At 37.0% G+C, this 17,793-nt stretch overlaps 1 protein-coding gene across 1 annotated transcript; it reads right to left on the reverse strand.

Annotated features, from left to right (window-relative positions):
- Window positions 1-3,086: 3,086 nt before the first annotated feature.
- Window positions 3,087-16,267, reverse strand: LOC127861739 (uncharacterized). Its single transcript, XM_052400421.1, has 4 exons — window positions 16,244-16,267; window positions 15,465-15,655; window positions 14,947-15,005; window positions 3,087-6,706 (listed from the first exon to the last, which is right to left on the reverse strand). The coding sequence occupies exons 1-4, from the start codon at window positions 16,265-16,267 to the stop codon at window positions 6,528-6,530; spliced, it is 453 nt and encodes a 150-aa protein (XP_052256381.1). The 3' UTR covers window positions 3,087-6,527.
- Window positions 16,268-17,793: the final 1,526 nt, after the last annotated feature.

The raw sequence follows: 17,793 nt of genomic DNA on the forward strand, positions 1-17,793 counted from the left end.
CCGAATTGTGAGCCGTTGACCAACCGTTATTAAAGGGGCCTTTTCACAGATTTTGGCATTTTTTAACTTATTCATTAAATGCTTTATATTGATAATTGTAAACATTGGATCGTAAAAGCTCCAGTAAAAAATCAAGAATAAAATTAAAAAAAGGAAGAGAACATTGCCCGGAGCAGGTTTCGAACCAGTGACCCCTGGATTCCTGAAGTAAAAACGCTTTAGCCTACTGAGCTATTCCGCCGAGTACCCTTAGTTGAGGTATTTTATACCTTATATAAGAAATCTTCGTAGTTTCACAAAATTTAACGACAAAAACAGAACTCTCCAAATTATTCAATCATTTCGCGTTGCAACGCTTTATAATTTTTAGGTTTTAAAATCGTCAAAAGATGCATATAATGGCTATATTAGACCATGGTAAATGTTCAGTATTACTGTTTCCTCACAAATATCATAACTAAAACGAAAATTTGCGAATCTGAAACAACTTTTTTCAATTTTGTCAATTTACCAAAGCGTGAAAAGATCCCTTTAAAGTTTAGAGTTGTTTGTTTTAACACCTTATTTCGGAGGCATTTTTTCTGTATTATTTATGACTAAGTTACAAAAAGTTAAAGCAGGTTTTCATCCGGGGACTCTAGAAAATATCATAACATACTCTATTTAGAAGGTCTATTTAAAAGGTCGATTCTAATTGGTTCGTATTATACAGCAGCGGCTCGACTAGAGCCAATCAAAAGACTTGTTGCAGTCTTCAAGCCTCATTCGGTTAAACTCAACGTTCATCGCTACACTTTTGACTCGTACCCAAGATGGTTTGTACTTATCGTGATTCGCGTATGTGTTAACGGATTCGTTTCAGCAATGCGTCCGAGAGGACGCACATATTTCAAAACTATGCGTCTATTTCGATATTTGTGCGTCATAGACGCGGGACGCGCATGTAGATTATTCCCTGCATTCGAAAGTTTTCATTTCGCGTCTGAATCGCTCTATACTATCAAATGAGGATTACTGACATTTTCTGTAGCGGTCTACGTCTTTGCAAGGACCTTTACAAACATGTTTTATAGGTCATTATTGCATAAACTCTATCTATAATGCCTTCTGGTGGGGTGCAGAAACTTGGCAAAAGGAGGGCTTGAACGGAAGAAATCGTGCTTTAACAAGGCGATTCACGTGCCGTTCAAGCCCTGTTATGTGTTTTTCATATCCATAATCTGGTCCACACGCAGTTACTTCCCTTCTCCAGCATTCGACGACTTTACAAGCATAAATGGGGAACTAAATAAGCACCAGTTTCCTCATGCATGCAGGCATAATGGCAATGACTATTTCAATCCACTTTTCAACTTATACCATCTGCACTCTCTTGACAACAGCGTTATTGTATTGGCAACGTCAATGAAGTTAAGGTTATTTACTCAACACTTTCAAAAGGCTATGCTGTAAATTTAAGTGATTATGTACCTTCAACGATCCTGCTGTAAATTCCAAAATAAGTACTCATTTCTTAATTTGCGCGGATGCATTTCAATTTTGCATTAATCCACTGTTTAAACACATTTTAAATCGTAAACTGCCTATCCGAAGGTAAAGCCTCGTCATTTCGGATGATGACCGAGTGAGGCATATGTAAAACACAACCTTGAACTGTATTGAAAAAATCTAATTATTTTGTCGATGTCGAATGATCAAAACATTGTTTTCAATGTTATTTTAATTTATTTTGGTATGTGTGATTTGTTTATGCAATAATAGCGAAAATACACATTTTCTCGGACATGATCATCTGCGGGCGCTCTCAAAATCCGTTCCTGTCCGAGTGCGCAAGGATTTTTCGAGCGCCCGCAGATGATCATTCCCTCGAAAACGTGTATTATCCCTATATTGATGTTATGTGCTTCAATCATTTACACACGGTGCTTTATTTTATGACAAACAAGTTAATTTCTATAATATGTGAACAAGCCCGTTATGAATGCAGTCGGGGAAAATAAGATATAGGAAATACAAACATTTTAGTTATACTTAGTCAGGATAAGATAGTGACAAATGGATTTTTATAATATACTTTAATTTCAGGTAAGAATATGAATCATTTATTTCTACTGGGGCTAATAAATTATACTAAGACAGTCACTGACACACAAGCTGGCATAAAATATAATATATTGCAATATATGGTTGTTACTGGTTGAGTCGTGGGTTCTGTTTGATTCGTGGGTATAGAAATCGCGTGAAATCTCGCGATAGAACGTTCGTACATGATGCAGTTCGTTACGGAAAAATGTTTTGACACGGTCACCATTTTTTTCCGATAAAAAATGCGTCAAAAACAAGTAAATAGTGTAATTCGTCATAACTTGATAGGTCCTTATGAAGTATTTTCTCATTTATGTATTGTTCATATAGTGTTTCAAAGTAACACAAAATTGTTTATTTGAGTATTTACCATGCTACATCGTCTGTTGACATTTTTTCACAAGAAATTAACCTGTCCTGCAAGGTCAGTTTAAAGGCTATTTATAGGGCGCGCCTATTTATAGTATGCAAATCTTGAAATTCTGGCAGCCAATCAGAACCCACGAATCAACCGGAAGCTTGTTTTCATGATGGTAGTTTGACACTATCAACACAGTCGATTATTTTGATGTTTAAAGACGATAAACATTTGAAAAAAAGCAACACATCTTAAAGACGAAAGGTTAATAATTATTTTCATTATGATTCATGGTCATATATTTATAAAATATTTGAGATGCAACATCTTTATTAAAATTACCCACGACTTAACCGGCATATAGCATATTATCCTAGCCAGAGGCGGAGGGATATTGTTTTGGCGTTGTCTTGGTATGAGTATATATATATATATGCATAAGAGGATGATGCACGCCAAATGGCATTGTACACCATCTGTTAAAAACAGAGTTATGGCCCTTTCTATTTTGAAACAAGGGACAAAATTGTCACAAAACCAGGTTTTCATTGTGAAAAAAAAACTGATAAAGGGAGAAAACTCAAACTGAACTTTTGAAATGAACAAACAAAATTTACCCCCTTTGTAAGTTTGTTTAAAAAAAAAATCTATTTTTAGTCGTGGCGACCTTGACATTGGAGATATTGACGTGATTCTTTCGTGCGACACACCGTCCCATGATGGTGAACAAATGTGCCAAATGATTTTAAAATCTCACAATGAATGACATAGTTATGGCCAGGACAAGCTCATTTATGGCCATTTTTGACCTTTGAACTCAAAGTGTGACCTTGACCTTGGAGATATCGATGTAATTATTTCGCGCGACACACCGTCCAATGATGGTGAACAAATGTGCCAAATGATTTTAAAATCTGACAATGAACGACATAGTTATGGCCCGGACAAGCTTGTTCCGCCAGCCCGCCAGCCAATCTAATAACCAGTGTTTTCCTTCGGAAAACCTGGTTAATTTCCTTCAGAAAACCTGGTTAAAAATGCTTTTTACTATAGGCACTTTTGTGTCCGGAGCCATATCTTGGAAGTGCTTTGGCGGATTTCATTGAAACTTGGTATAAGTATATATCCCCCGCCAGAGGCGGAGGGATATTGTTTTGGTGTTGTCCGGCTGTCCGTACAGCTGTCCGTCCTTCCGTCACTTTTTTGTCTGGAGCCATATCTTGGAATTGCTTTGGCGTATTTCATTGAAACTTCGTATGAGTATATATATGCATAAGAGGATGATTCACGCCAAATGGCATTGTACACCATCTGTTAAAACCAGAGTTATGGCCCTTTGTATCTTGAAAAAATCTGTCAGTTTGTTCATCCGTCCGATTTGCGCCCATCCTCAAACAAAGCATATGTTGCGGGGGATATCAATTCTACGAATTTACTTGTAAGTATAAATTCATAAATAATATGTCACAAAATACATTTAATTATTAACACACCTTCATATTAAACCATATATTACTTATCTCTATATATTATATATATGGTACATATAGGGTCAGATAGTGGTACATAAAGGGGTGGTACATAAGGGGACTGGTACATAAAGGGTGACATCCTTATTATATCTATCTTTATGTATTACCGTTGTGTAACACTGTAATAGCAATACCTACAAAGACTTCAACACCTGAGTAAAAACGATAATACATGTATATTTTTTGTTTTATCTTCAGGTCTGTTGTTTTGTACTCAGAATTTCTACTTTTCTGGTGCGTTTTCCAAACAATAACAAAAGATTATTACTTGCATGCAGTATTTTAATATACGTAGCTAGGTGCAGACTGTTGACACTATTCACACAAGAATATCATTGACAGACAAAATGCCACACAATTTCCAATGTCTCTCAACTGCATGCCTACAGTACACTCAAAATCATCTAATATACAATACAAACGGAAAAATATTACCGGTACTCTGATTCAGTTACAGGTATTGACATTTGATTCTACGCCCAGTGTTTCTCTCAAGTGTTTCTCTCACTAGGTGCGGTAAACATAACAAGTATCGTTGAAAATGATGGATGCTCCCTTGGAGAAAATCTATTATTATTGAAGGCGCGATGAGAAAGTGTAACAAAAATGTGAAGGAAGGAAAGAAGTAAACAAGGAAGTATTATTGAAGGCGCTATGAGATAGTGTAACAAAAGTGTGAATTAAGGAAAGAAGGAAGTAAGGACAAACTGCGAACTATATGCTTCCCCGAATTTTTTTGTACAGAAACAATTCTTGTTATGTGCGAATCAAGTCTGTACAAACCAAACATATTTACAAAGGTCGTGTATATACGAGCATCAAAATATAAATTGAATATATTATAGTTACTTGTGTATTTACAAACATTTATATCAGTCATATGAAACAATCTAAACATTTAGTAATGAAGCCTTACTATATACAAAACTATATAGGCCTGAAAGGCGGGAATGTGCGGACCTCCTTAATGATTATTGTTAACCCTTTGCATGCTGGGAAATTTGTCGTCTGCTAAAATGTCGTCTGCTGAATTTCTAAAATTAGCATTTTCTTTGATTTTTTTCAAAGAATACTTTCAGAATAGCAAACAGTTTGGATCCAGATGAGACGCCACAGAACGTGGCGTCTCATCAGGATCCAAACTGTTTGCAAAGGCCTTCAAAATTCGGTTCCCGCACTGAAAGGGTTAAATAGGTAACCTTTTTAATTGTAAGTTACAGAACTTAATTGTGCTGTTTCCACATTAATTCAGCAAATACTTCATATAACATTGTGTTAGGTAAAAGTAAGTTGATGTTGATATCAAGTTATACTCTGTGATACTTAATAAATTTGACAATAGCCTTTACAAAAACACATCAGGTCTATCTGTACAAATGGAAAATGCACAAAACAGGTTGGAATTCATTTTAATGTGTGTGGCAAAAAATGGAATGCCCTTCTTCTCCTGGAATCCTGCTTAAACACTTTTGGCTTGTTGGACATAGATAAAAACATAGAAATTTATTGATTAAGAAATCAACCATAATGTAACAAATGAAAAACAATTATTTCCCCAAGAATGAAAACAACAAGATGTGTTTGTGAAACACAATGTCCCCCTATATGATGTTTGACCTTGTAGGATGACCTTGACCCTTCACCACTCAAAATGTGCAGCTCCATGAGATACACATGCATTTCAAATATAAAATTGCTAGCTTCAATATTGCAGGAGTGACATTACATGAGCAATTTTGACCCATATATTTGACCTTGAAGGATGACCTTGACCTTTCACCACTAAAAATGTGCAGCTCCATGAGATACACATGCATGGCAAATATCAAGTTGCTATCTTCAATATTGCAAAAGTATTCATAAAATTAGTGATTTGGGCCACATATATTTGACCTCTGACCTTGAAGGATGACCTTGACCTTTCACCACTCAAATTGTGCAGCTCCATGAGATACACATGCATGCCAAATATCAAGTTGCTATCTTAAATATTGAAATACTGCAAAAGTGTACATTAAATGAGCGATTTGACCCATAAATTTGACCTTTGACCTTGAAGGATGACCTTGACCTTTCACCACTCAAAATGTGCAGCTCCGTGAGATACATATGCATGCCAAATATCAAGTTCCTATCTTCAATATTGCAAAAGTTATTGCATATGTTAAAGTTGGCTCAAACCAACCAACCAACCAACAGACCAACAGTACTATAGTGGGGGACATAAAAAGCTACAAATTTTACTAAATATTATCACATTTTTTGGGGTCATTTTGAACACATTCAAACGCAAAGCCATTTTTGGTTTTAGATAATTATAAACATCTCTTGGAAATAACAAATGTAGCAAACATTTTAAAACACATTTTAGAACCAAATCAACAGCTCAATGCTACTTCATTTCAAGCACTTGAAGTCATAATGTATTTCTAGCAAAGTGTGAGCGTTCCCACAAGGGTTTTTCAGCCATCAAGTCTAGGCAGAAAGAATAACCCTTATAGCTTATCTGGGACAACACTTTAAACACATGCATTTAAACCCGTTTTCTTCCTTCATGAGGGCTTGCAGCCATCCACGTCGTCAGGTGTCTTCTTGGGCCCAGGATTCAGGTCTGGCACGTGGTACCTGGGGCCGTTTACAGGCTTGCTAGGACTGCGTGCAGACTTGCTGGGACTGGCGCTCAGTGTGCTGACCTCCAACATGGAACAGTCCATTCCGCGCCGAAACTTGTCTGCGCAGGAACACACACAAAGATCATGTTCTAGACTATTAGAGCATGTGAATTGTTCACATACAATCAGAACTCATAATTGGAAAATGCATTTAACTAGACAGTTTTAACTGTTAACAGATATGTGATTTAGTAAAGTCTAAATAAAATAAATGAAAGTTACATGCAGGTGTGTAACATTGATTAATACATTAATTTTAACATAAAACGATACAGAAAACCTTTTTGAATAGTGCTTTTAATTATTAATTTTTAATATAAACAAGAGCACCGCAAAGCGGGATGCCAACACTCGGCTGCGAGTGCAGTATTAATTATTCTTTTTAGAGGTCACATTGACCTTGGAATTTGACCTAGTGACCCAAAAATGGGTGTGGCGTGTAGAACTCATCAAGGTGCAGCTACATATGAAGTTTCAAAGTTGTAGGTGGAAGCTCTTTGATTTTAGAGCATATGTTAAAGTGATATGCTCATCTAACAGTATTATGCTATGTTTATAGGTGTCTATCGCAACTGTTGTTTATTTTTGGTGTTTTCACTTCATATAAACTTATATTTGTTAATGCAGCATCAATATAATAAAACAATATCACAGAAAGAGAAAAATACTGCATTTGAATATCAACCGTACTTTGGTTTGACAACTGATCATGCATATACGATGTGAATCTAATTTCAGTTTAAGTACAGCTTTGTTCACACGACACACAAACACTAACTTCGATCCTAATAAAAAGACAGTTTCACTCGGCTAAGAGGACTGTACTGTCATGTAAAATATCGAATATAATATATATTTTTTATAAACAACTGGTAGCAAGATGAGTTGCAGATAATTGGTCAGTTACCACATTTTAACTAACTATTTTGACTTGTTAATTCTTTTCAGCTCAATGCAACAGTGATCAAGAGATGTGTTTGTCAAAAAACACAATGCCCCCTACTGCGCCGCATTGGAATAAAATTTCTATTTATCATTTGGCAGGTATAGAAATCATCTCCCTTTAAAGGTTATTACTTCCCTAGTAGGGGGAGGGGGGGGGGGGGTCTCACAGTCAGTTATGACCATGTCAGACATCACTGACAACCAAAGCCTGTGGTTTAAAAGAGATCATAGCAAGAGTGTTTTTTTTTCTTTTTCATAAAATTCATAGCCAGAGTTGATCATGTATCTATGGACATTAGTCCACAGGTATGTAATGAACATCAAAGAAATTATAATTATATCATTTAAAAAAAAACTTTGACAAATCAATCATTTGGGTTATAAATAATCAAAATAAAAAATCTGTACAATAACTGTGAATAGAACTTCAATTCTTGGTAAGGAAATATACAATATGAGATTTATAATTATATAAATTACTTCCCTTGATAATAATTGTCTGTAAACAAATGTCTATTTTTAGTAGCAAATAATTAAAAGCCACTACCGTGACTGTAGATTCACCACTTAAAATGTGCAGCTCCATGAGATAAACATGCATGCCAAATATATGAAGTGGCTATGTTCAATATTGAATAATTTTCTCCCTTTTTAAAGCTTATTACTTCCCTTAAATCTGTATTTTTTACCGTAGACCGTAAAGGATGACCTTGACCTTTTACCACAATGTGTTTGTCAGAAACACAATGCCGCCTTCTGCGCCGCTTTGATTTATTTAACAAAAATATACGTGAGCAGGTCAGATAACTATGTCCACTTAAAACTTATTACTTTCCTTGACTTCGTTTTTTTCGACCCGAGACCTTGAAAGACGATGTTCACCTTGAAATTTTACCACTCAAAATGTGCAGCTCCATGAGATACACATGCATGCCAAATATCAAGGTGCTATCTTCAAAAATATTTAAAAAGTTATGGTCAATGTTTAAGTTTTTTTCCGGATGGGCGGACAGACACACTGACTGATGGACAGTTCAACTGCTATATGCCACCCTATTGGGGGCATAAAAATGCGCATATTATTTTAAGGTTTTAGCACGAAGCAGACGAGCTGGCAATGACAATACCTCGTGTTTTCTCCGAAAAGAGCCGAGCTAAAAATGATGCAGTGTAAAAAGAATATCTCATCATGTAGATAATCCTCGAGACCGTACAACAGTATTATTTTAACTAACTACCTACTTGTTAATTAATATTTAGATTTTTCACAATATTTTAACCACACTTAAATATACACTACAGCATATGTTAATGGGACTGTCAACCTCGACGACGAAGAAAAGATGTAAAATACCGTATTTTTTACAATTATTAGTTTATATTGATTAAAATATCACGACTGGTATATTACATTACTTGAAACAAGTTGTTAAGTTTTCATATTTTCAGTATATTTGGTAATAAAATTTACTGGGTATGTCTACCAGGCAAAGACCTATAGAATACACAGATTGGAAACTTCGCGCCTTATCGGGCTATCTCGAGGCGGGGTCACGTGGTCGAGAAACTGATAAGAACACTTTGGATCAGCAGACGATTTACTCGATCAATCAATCGGAGGATTTCGAAGACAGCCGATGTATCACGATTGCGATAAGATAGAGACGTGTTCAGTAGCAACGGCTACGATTATCGAGCAAAGTTATGCGAAAATGTTAGTTCGCTATAGAAAGGCGGCTGTAGCTTGGTCAATAATGATCCAATTTTTATAAAATAAAGTTTCATAGAAACCTGAGTAATTATGCTTTTACAAAATCTCGATTCTATTAACCTTAAATATGAATTTATAATGCAGCGATCGTTAGGTGTAATAGCGCTATAAGAATTTCCAAATCGCGGCGAGAATGCCGTTGAATAATTTATTTGAAAGGCTTTTGCTGATAAAATTTTCTTGTATTCATTTTTAATCCAAACATTTAAAACCTTATAAAATAATATTATTTCAAAACGGATAGAAATATGTGGACACATAGATCTAGGTCTCTGATAAAAACAACATTGCAGTATAATAAATGCTATGATCGTTAGATCCAAAACAGTTTCAGTTAGTCTTATTTCAATATTGATTCTGTGGATTTTTTCAATTTTTTTAATTCTCTATTTTTTATTTAGATCTTATTCATGAGTTATAGGTTATCAAAGTTTTGTTTGTAACCAAGTTATTTTCCCATTGGTAATAAATAAAAGCTCTAAGTGTCATGGACAAGGATTTCGGGAAAAAAAACAACAAAAAAACATTTCACGCGCGTGTAAATTGTCGGATCAATTAGCAAACTGAAGGAGATGTTATGTTTGTATGAAAAATGACAAAGGTTTTCACAATGAGCCAAAGTACGTTTGACGACAGGTGTGTACAATAGGGTATAAGAGCTAAAAATTGTACCAACTCTGTACAAGGCCAAAATCCTTTAAAATGAACATTTTCCTCCAGTTTGTTTAATTAAAACCTAGATAAACATATCACCAAGCATAAAAATCTTACTTTATCTATTTAGGATGAAAAATAAAAAAGTTTATCAAAAAGAACAAAAACACGTTTGACAGCAATCGTGTACAAAAGAGGAAAAGAGCTTAAAATTGTACCAACATTGTATAAGGCCAAATACTTAGATTGAACATTTTCTTCTACGTTTTTGTAATTTATACTTAGATTAACATCTCTTCTAGCATAAAAATCATACTTCAACGATTTGGGATGAGAAGTAGAAAAGTTTAAAAAAAAGAAACAAACCACTTTGGCGACAGGTGTGAAAATGATTGAATGAAATAACAGTATAAAATTGTACAAAGGCAAAATCCTTTAAAATGCCTTATTTTTGTCTTCTTTTATAAATCATACCTAGATTAACATCTCACCTAGCATAACCATCTTACTTAATCAATCTGTGATGAGAAATGAAGAAGTTTTTGAAAAAAATCGTTTGGGCCTTTCGATTTTTCAAAAATTATCGAAAATGAACAAATCCATTGTTCTCTTTCAAATTCCGATAAATTAATAATACATAAGAATAATAACTACCAAAACCTGAAGCATTATCAACAAAGAAAATAAAAACTTATTATTTACACAAAAAATATTCAATGTTTGTTTGCGGCGACCGACTTTGCCAATAATTGATTGCTTTAAAACAAAATGGCCGCAAGTAGCTGGAACAGGGAAGAATCTACAGGTACACCGGCATCTCCAAAATCGATGTCACGTGACCCGCGTCCGGCGTTAGATATTATCGCATATCGCTATCGCGAAGACGAGAGTTTCCAATCTGTGTTATCTATAGGTCTTTGTACCAGGTAACTACCAGTTAACTATAAATAACGTCAGTAGATTGATCATATTCGTCACGTGGTAAACCCAGGAATGCAAATTGTACATGAATAGTGAATTGTATATATTTATACATAAAATGAACAATCTACTTGCGTTATTTATAGTGTGTATATCGTTATGTCACCTATTTTCGCGATGTACTTTCTATTTCACATCACAAAATTTTATTACCGAATATACTGAAAATATGAACTTTTTTCAAGTATTGTAATATACCAGTCCACAGGTGGAAGTAACGTACCCTGGATAGTATTTTTTTTTTTTTTAGGAGCCCAATATATTCAAATAAATATATAAAATCATGTGTAATGAGAAAAAATTGACAAAGAGCCATGAAAAAAAATCCCCAACCGCTGATATTGGAATCATAACAAGGTCATTAACTAGAATTTATCATAGACCTGTCTTTGCAGGTCGCAAAAATGTCAAAAGTAGCTTTAATTCAAAGCATGCCTTGATCCTCCTATGGGCAATTGGACAATCTTTCAAAACAAGGGCTGTTTGTAAAACATGCATGCCCCCCCATATGGGCTGTCCATTGTAGTGGCAGCCATTGTGTGAATACGATTTTTGTCACTGTGACCTTGACCTTTGACCTAGTGACCTGAAAATCAATAGGGGTCATCTGCGAGTCACGATCAATGTACCTATGAAGTGTCATGATCCGAGGCCTAAGCGTTTTTGAGTTATCATCCGAAAACCATTTTACTATTTCGGGTCACCGTGACCTTGACCTTTGACCTAGTGACCTCAAAATCAATAGGGGTCATCTGCGAGTCATGATCAATCTACCCATGAAGTTTCATGATCCTAGGCGTATGCGTTCTTGAGTTATCGTCTGACAACCACCTGGTGGACGGACCGACAGACCGACCGGCAGACTGACATGAGCAAAACAATATACCCCCTCTTCTTCGAAGGGGGGCATAAAAATTGGGGGGGGGGGTGGGGGGAGTGAGAGGGGGGGTATAATGTGGGGTGTGGTAATTTATAAGTTGTTTAAAAAAAAAAATTATAATGTGGGGTGTGGTAATTTATAAGAGGTTAAAAAAAACTAGTGACCTGAAATCAATAGGGGTCATCTGCGGGTCACGATCAATGTACCTATGAAGTGTCATGTTCCTAGGCAAAAGCGTTTTGAGTTATCATCCGAAAATCATTTTACTATTTCGAGTCACCGTGACCTTGACCTTTGACCTTGTGACCTCAAAATCAATAGGAGTCATCTGCAAGTCATGATCAATCTACCTATCAAGTTTCATGATCCTAGGCGTATGCGTTCTTGAGTAATCATCCGAAAACCATTTTACTATTTCAGGTCACCGTGACCTTGACCTTTGACCTAGTGACCTCAAAATCAATAGGGGTCATCTGCGAGTCATGATCAATCTACCCATGAAGTTTCATGATCCTAGGCGTATGCGTTCTTCAGTTATCATCCGGAAACCATTTACTATTTCGGGTCACCGTGACCTTGACCTTTGACCTAGTGACCTCAAAATCAATAGGGGTCATCTGCGAGTCATGATCAATCTACCCATCAAGTTTCATGATCCTAGGCGTATGCGTTCTTGAGTTATCGTCTGACAACCACCTGGTGGACGGACCGACATGGGCAAAACAATATACCCCCTCTTCTTCGAAGGGGGGCATAAAAATTGGGGGGGGGGGGCGGGGGCGGGTAGGGGGGTGGGGGGAGTGAGAGGGGGGTATAATGTGGGTGTGTGGTAATTTATAAGTTGTTTAAAAAAAAAATTATAATGTGGGCTGTGGTAATTTATAAGAGGTTTCAAAAAACTAGTGACCTGAAAATCAAAAGGGGTCATCTGCGGGTCACGATCAATGTACCTATGAAGTGTCATGATCCTAGGCAAAAGCGTTCTTGAGTAATCATCCGAAAACCATTTTACTATTTCGAGTCACCGTGACCTTGACCTTTGACCTTGTGACCTCAAAATCAATAGGAGTCATCTGCAAGTCATGATCAATCTACCTATCAAGTTTCATGATCCTAGGCGTATGCGTTCTTCAGTAATCATCCGAAAACCATTTTACTATTTCAGGTCACCGGGACCTTGACCTTTGACCTAGTGACCTCAAAATCAAGGGGTCATCTGCGAGTCATGATCAATCTACCCATGAAGTTTCATGATCCTAGGCGTATGCGTTCTTGAGTTATCATCCGGAAACCATTTTACTATTTCGGGTCACCGTGACCTTGACCTTTGACCTAGTGACCTCAAAATCAATAGGGGTCATCTGCAAGTCATGATCAATCTACCCATGAAGTTTCATGATCCTAGGCGTATGCGTTCTTGAGTTATCGTCTGACAACCACCTGGTGGACGGACCGACAGACCGACCGACATGAGCAAAACAATATACCCCCCTCTTCTTCGAAGGGGGGCATAAAAATTGGGGGGGGGGGGTAGGGGGGGTGGGGGGAGTGAGAGGGGGGGTATAATGTGGGGTGTGGTAATTTATAAGTTGTTTAAAAAAAAAAAATTATAATGTGGGCTGTGGTAATTTATAAGAGGTTTAAAAAAAACTAGTGACCTGAAAATCAATAGGGGTCATCTGCGGGTCACGATCAATGTACCTATGAAGTGTCATGTTCCTAGGCAAAAGCGTTTTTGAGTTATCATCCGAAAATCATTTTACTATTTCGAGTCACCATGACCTTGACTTTTGACCTTGTGACCTCAAAATCAATAGGAGTCATCTGCAAGTCATGATCAATCTACCTATCAAGTTTCATGATCCTAGGCGTATGCGTTCTTGAGTAATCATCCGAAACCATTTTACTATTTCAGGTCACCGGGACCTTGACCTTTGACCTAGTGACCTCAAAATTAAGGGGTCATCTGCGAGTCATGATCAATCTACCCATGAAGTTTCATGATCCTAGGCGTATGCGTTCTTGAGTTATCATCCGGAAACCATTTTACTATTTCGGGTCACCGTGACCTTGGACCTAGTGACCTCAAAATCAATAGGGGTCATCTGCAAGTCATGATCAATCTACCCATTAAGTTTCATGATCCTAGGCGTATGCGTTCTTGAGTTATCATTCTAAACCATTTTACTATTTCTGGTCACCGTGACCTTGACCTAGTGACCTCAAAATCAATAGGGGTCTTTGCGAGTCATGATCAATGTACCTATGAAGTTTCATGATCCTAGGCCCAAGCTTTCTTGAGTTATCGTCTGACAACCACCTGGTGGACGGACCGACCGACAGACCGACATGAGCAAAGCAATATACCCCCTCTTCTTCGAAGGTGGGCATAAAAAGTTAACTTGAAAAAAAATCTGTCCTGCTGTTAACTCACAGTCGGTCGATAACCAAGCAATATTGCCAGTCCGTATGTCAACCCGAATAAATCTTCGACAGACTTTAAACAATATTTCTCAGTTTTTGCCCCTTAATCGATAGCTCGCGTCCGATTCCTTTTAAACAAAGAGGCGTGTCAAATAATGCATATATTGGGCTCCTTAAAAAAATAAAAAAATACTATCCTGGGTATGTTACTTCCACCTGTGTACCAGTTGTGATATTTAATCAATAATAATTGTAATGAAATACGGTATTTTAGAACTTTTCTTTTTTCGTCATTTGTGGTTGACAGTTCCTTTAATGAAATGCATGCTATTATGTCACTATACAACAATGTGTCTCAAATGTGTATGCCAGAGAATGGATTCAATATTAGCCTAGTTTTGGGACAACAGGGCTTAATGCAGTTGCATTAAAGTGTCTTCTCCGGTCAGCCTGCACAGGCCATAAAGGAAGACAATTTCCGCATAAGTGAATTTTTATGTCTAAAGGAAACCTCTTGAAATCCAGTTTGGCTGAAAGTATAATCCCTGATTAGTCTTTGCAGATTGCACAGGCCTAAGTGGGACGACACATAACTCTTGCATTAAGCCCAGTTTTACCAGGACTGATTGAATATGAAAGCATACCTTCCCAGCTGCCTGATCCCCTCTGACCTCGTGTGTTGGCCGTTAACTTCTCCTGCATTCTGTGGACAACAAAATATGAAATCATTGGAGTCTCATTCTTTGAAAAATGGGCTTAATACATGAGCTTAAAGTGTGGTCCCAGATTAGCCTGTGAAGTCCGCACAGATAAACAGGGGCGACACTTTCCACTTTTAGGGTATTTTTCCTTTGAAGGAAGTCTCTTCTTAGGAAAAATCCACTTTAAGCAGAAAGTGTTGTCCCTGATTAGCCTGTGCCAACTGCAAAGGCTCATCTGGAATGACACTTTACACACATTTATCAAACCATGTTTTCTCATAGTTAGGCTAAATCATATTTTAGTGTGATCTCTTAAACCTAATTCTAAGCAAGTGCTTCTTAACCTAATCTTCGGCTGTGAGATCTTGGCACAAAATGTACATTAATTACACTTTACATCATGCAGGTAATTCTGCCAAAAAAAGACAGAAGAATATAAGCCCAAAACAAGTCTCACTCACTTTTTTATCTTTTCACTCAATTCGGCGTTCTCCTTCTCAACTGCGTCCAGGCGGTCTGCACGTCCCTTCAGACTGCGCAATGTCTCAACGGTGATGTTCTCCTTTTCGAGCTCCTCCCAGCGCGCCACTCGCCGACGCATCTTTTCCACGTCCTGCTTCAGTCGCTTGTTCTCGGCCTCCACCAGGCAGACCTGCAGCGTCAGGATAGTTGTGATAATTTTATTATTAATTTTGGTTGTAACCTATTTATTCCAGCATCATTATTCAATTGCATCCTAAGCCATAGCTTATAAGTCCTCTTTAATTCTGGGAAAACTGGGCTTAAACCTGAGTTCGAAAATAGTTTTTATGATAATTTGTTATTAATTATTATTTGGAATTGAATGCATTAAAAGCCTTAGCTTATATGAGTTTCTGGGAAAACTGGGATGAAACCTGCAGAGTATGGAAATAGTTTTTATGATAATTGGTTATAAAGTTGTTTTTAAAACATAATTATTCGGGATCAACTGCATTGAGAGCCTTTGCTTATAGGAGCCTCTGAGTATCTGGGAAACTAGGCTTCAACATGCAGAGTTCTGAAATAGTTTTTTTGATGAAAATTTGTATTAAGATTAAATCAATACTTTTTATTCTAGCTCGAATGCATAAAAACAAAAACAAGTATTGTTGAAAACGATGGATGCTCCCCTTATGTTCCTATGAGGAACTGTAACCAAAGTGTGACCTGATAAAATCCATTATTAGCCTCGGTGACCTTGACCCCAGTGACCTCAAACCTCATCAAAAGGTAGACGGTCCATGCCAATATGTAAGAGATCGGTAAAATAATGAAAGCGCTATGAGAAGCTGAAAGAAAAGTGTGACGGACGGAAGGAAAAACTTGCAACTATATGCTCCCCTAAAACGTTCGAGGAGAATAACTAGCTTACATAAGCCGCGTCTGGGAAAACTGGGTTAATGCATGTGCATAATATCAATGCAAATGTCTTCCCAGATTAGCCTGTGCAGTCAGCACGAAAGTCCTAACTCTGTTTTTCAATATTGCATGAGATAAAGAATTTGTTACAAGCCCTCCTCTATAAATCTCCCCTCCTCTTGTGATTATATATTTCATAGGATATGTAAGAATGAAAGCATTTTGACATAAATCCTTAGGGTTAATAACCGTAACAACAATTTGTTGTTGCTTTTAAGGTTGTTTTTTTTTGCATAGTATTTTGTGGAAAAAAATGTTACAAATTAATATAATTTCAAACAAGGGCTGTTTGTAAACATGCATGCCCCCATATGGGCTCTCCGTTGTAGTGACAGCCATAGTGTGAATATGTTTTTTGTCACTGTGACCTTGACCTTTGACCTAGTGACCTGAAAATCAATTGGGGTCATCTGCGAGTCATGATCAATGTACCTATGAAGTTTCATGATCCTAGCCATGAGCGTTCTTGAGTTATCATCAGGAAACCATTTTACTATTTCGGGTCACCGTGACCTTGACCTTTGACCTAGTGACCTGAAAATCAATAGGGGTCATCTGCGAGTCATGATCAATCTACCTATTAGGTTTCATGACCCTAGGCATAAGAGTTCTTCAGTTATCATCCGGAAACCATGTTACTATTTCGGGTAACCGTGACCTTGACCTTTGACCTAGTGACCTGAAATCAATAGGGGTCATCTGCGAGTCATGATCAATGTACCTATGAAGTTTCATGATCCTAGGCATAAGCGTTCTTCAGTTATCATCCGGAAACCATGTTACTATTTCAGGTCACGGTGACCTGACCTTTGACCTAGTGACCTAAAAATCAATAGGGGTCATCTGCGAGTCATGATCAATGTACCTATGAAGTTTCATGATTCTAGGCTAAGCGTTCTTGAGTTATAATTCAACCATCTGGTGGTGGACGGACATGAGCAAAACAACATACATACCCCCTCTTCTTCGAAGGGGGGCATAATAATATTTAAATCTAGAATGCTAAGAAAGTTGCATACTTGATAGTGTGAAAATCTATCATTATTATTTTTTATTTTAAGATTTGTATTCAGCATCCACTAAGATTCTTTATATAACCTAGCTCAGGTCTATATTTTACTGTGTTACACTAAGGAAGGGGACGATGTTTGCAGTGTTTTTTGTTGGAAGTTTGAACTATACATTTCTTGTGTTGGGCTTTGAAATGGAGGGAATCAACGGAAATGAGGGGCCATCACACAAATGTTTAATGTCTATTGGAAATGGCAAACCGTCAAATTTCTATAAAGATTTACTTAGCACTTTATTTCCTATGCCAACTGCAATATTAAACTATACCTCACTACATTT

This window comes from Dreissena polymorpha, chromosome 16 (genome assembly GCF_020536995.1).
Source record: "Dreissena polymorpha isolate Duluth1 chromosome 16, UMN_Dpol_1.0, whole genome shotgun sequence".
In the NCBI taxonomy this organism is placed as follows: Eukaryota; Metazoa; Mollusca; class Bivalvia; order Myida; family Dreissenidae; genus Dreissena; species Dreissena polymorpha.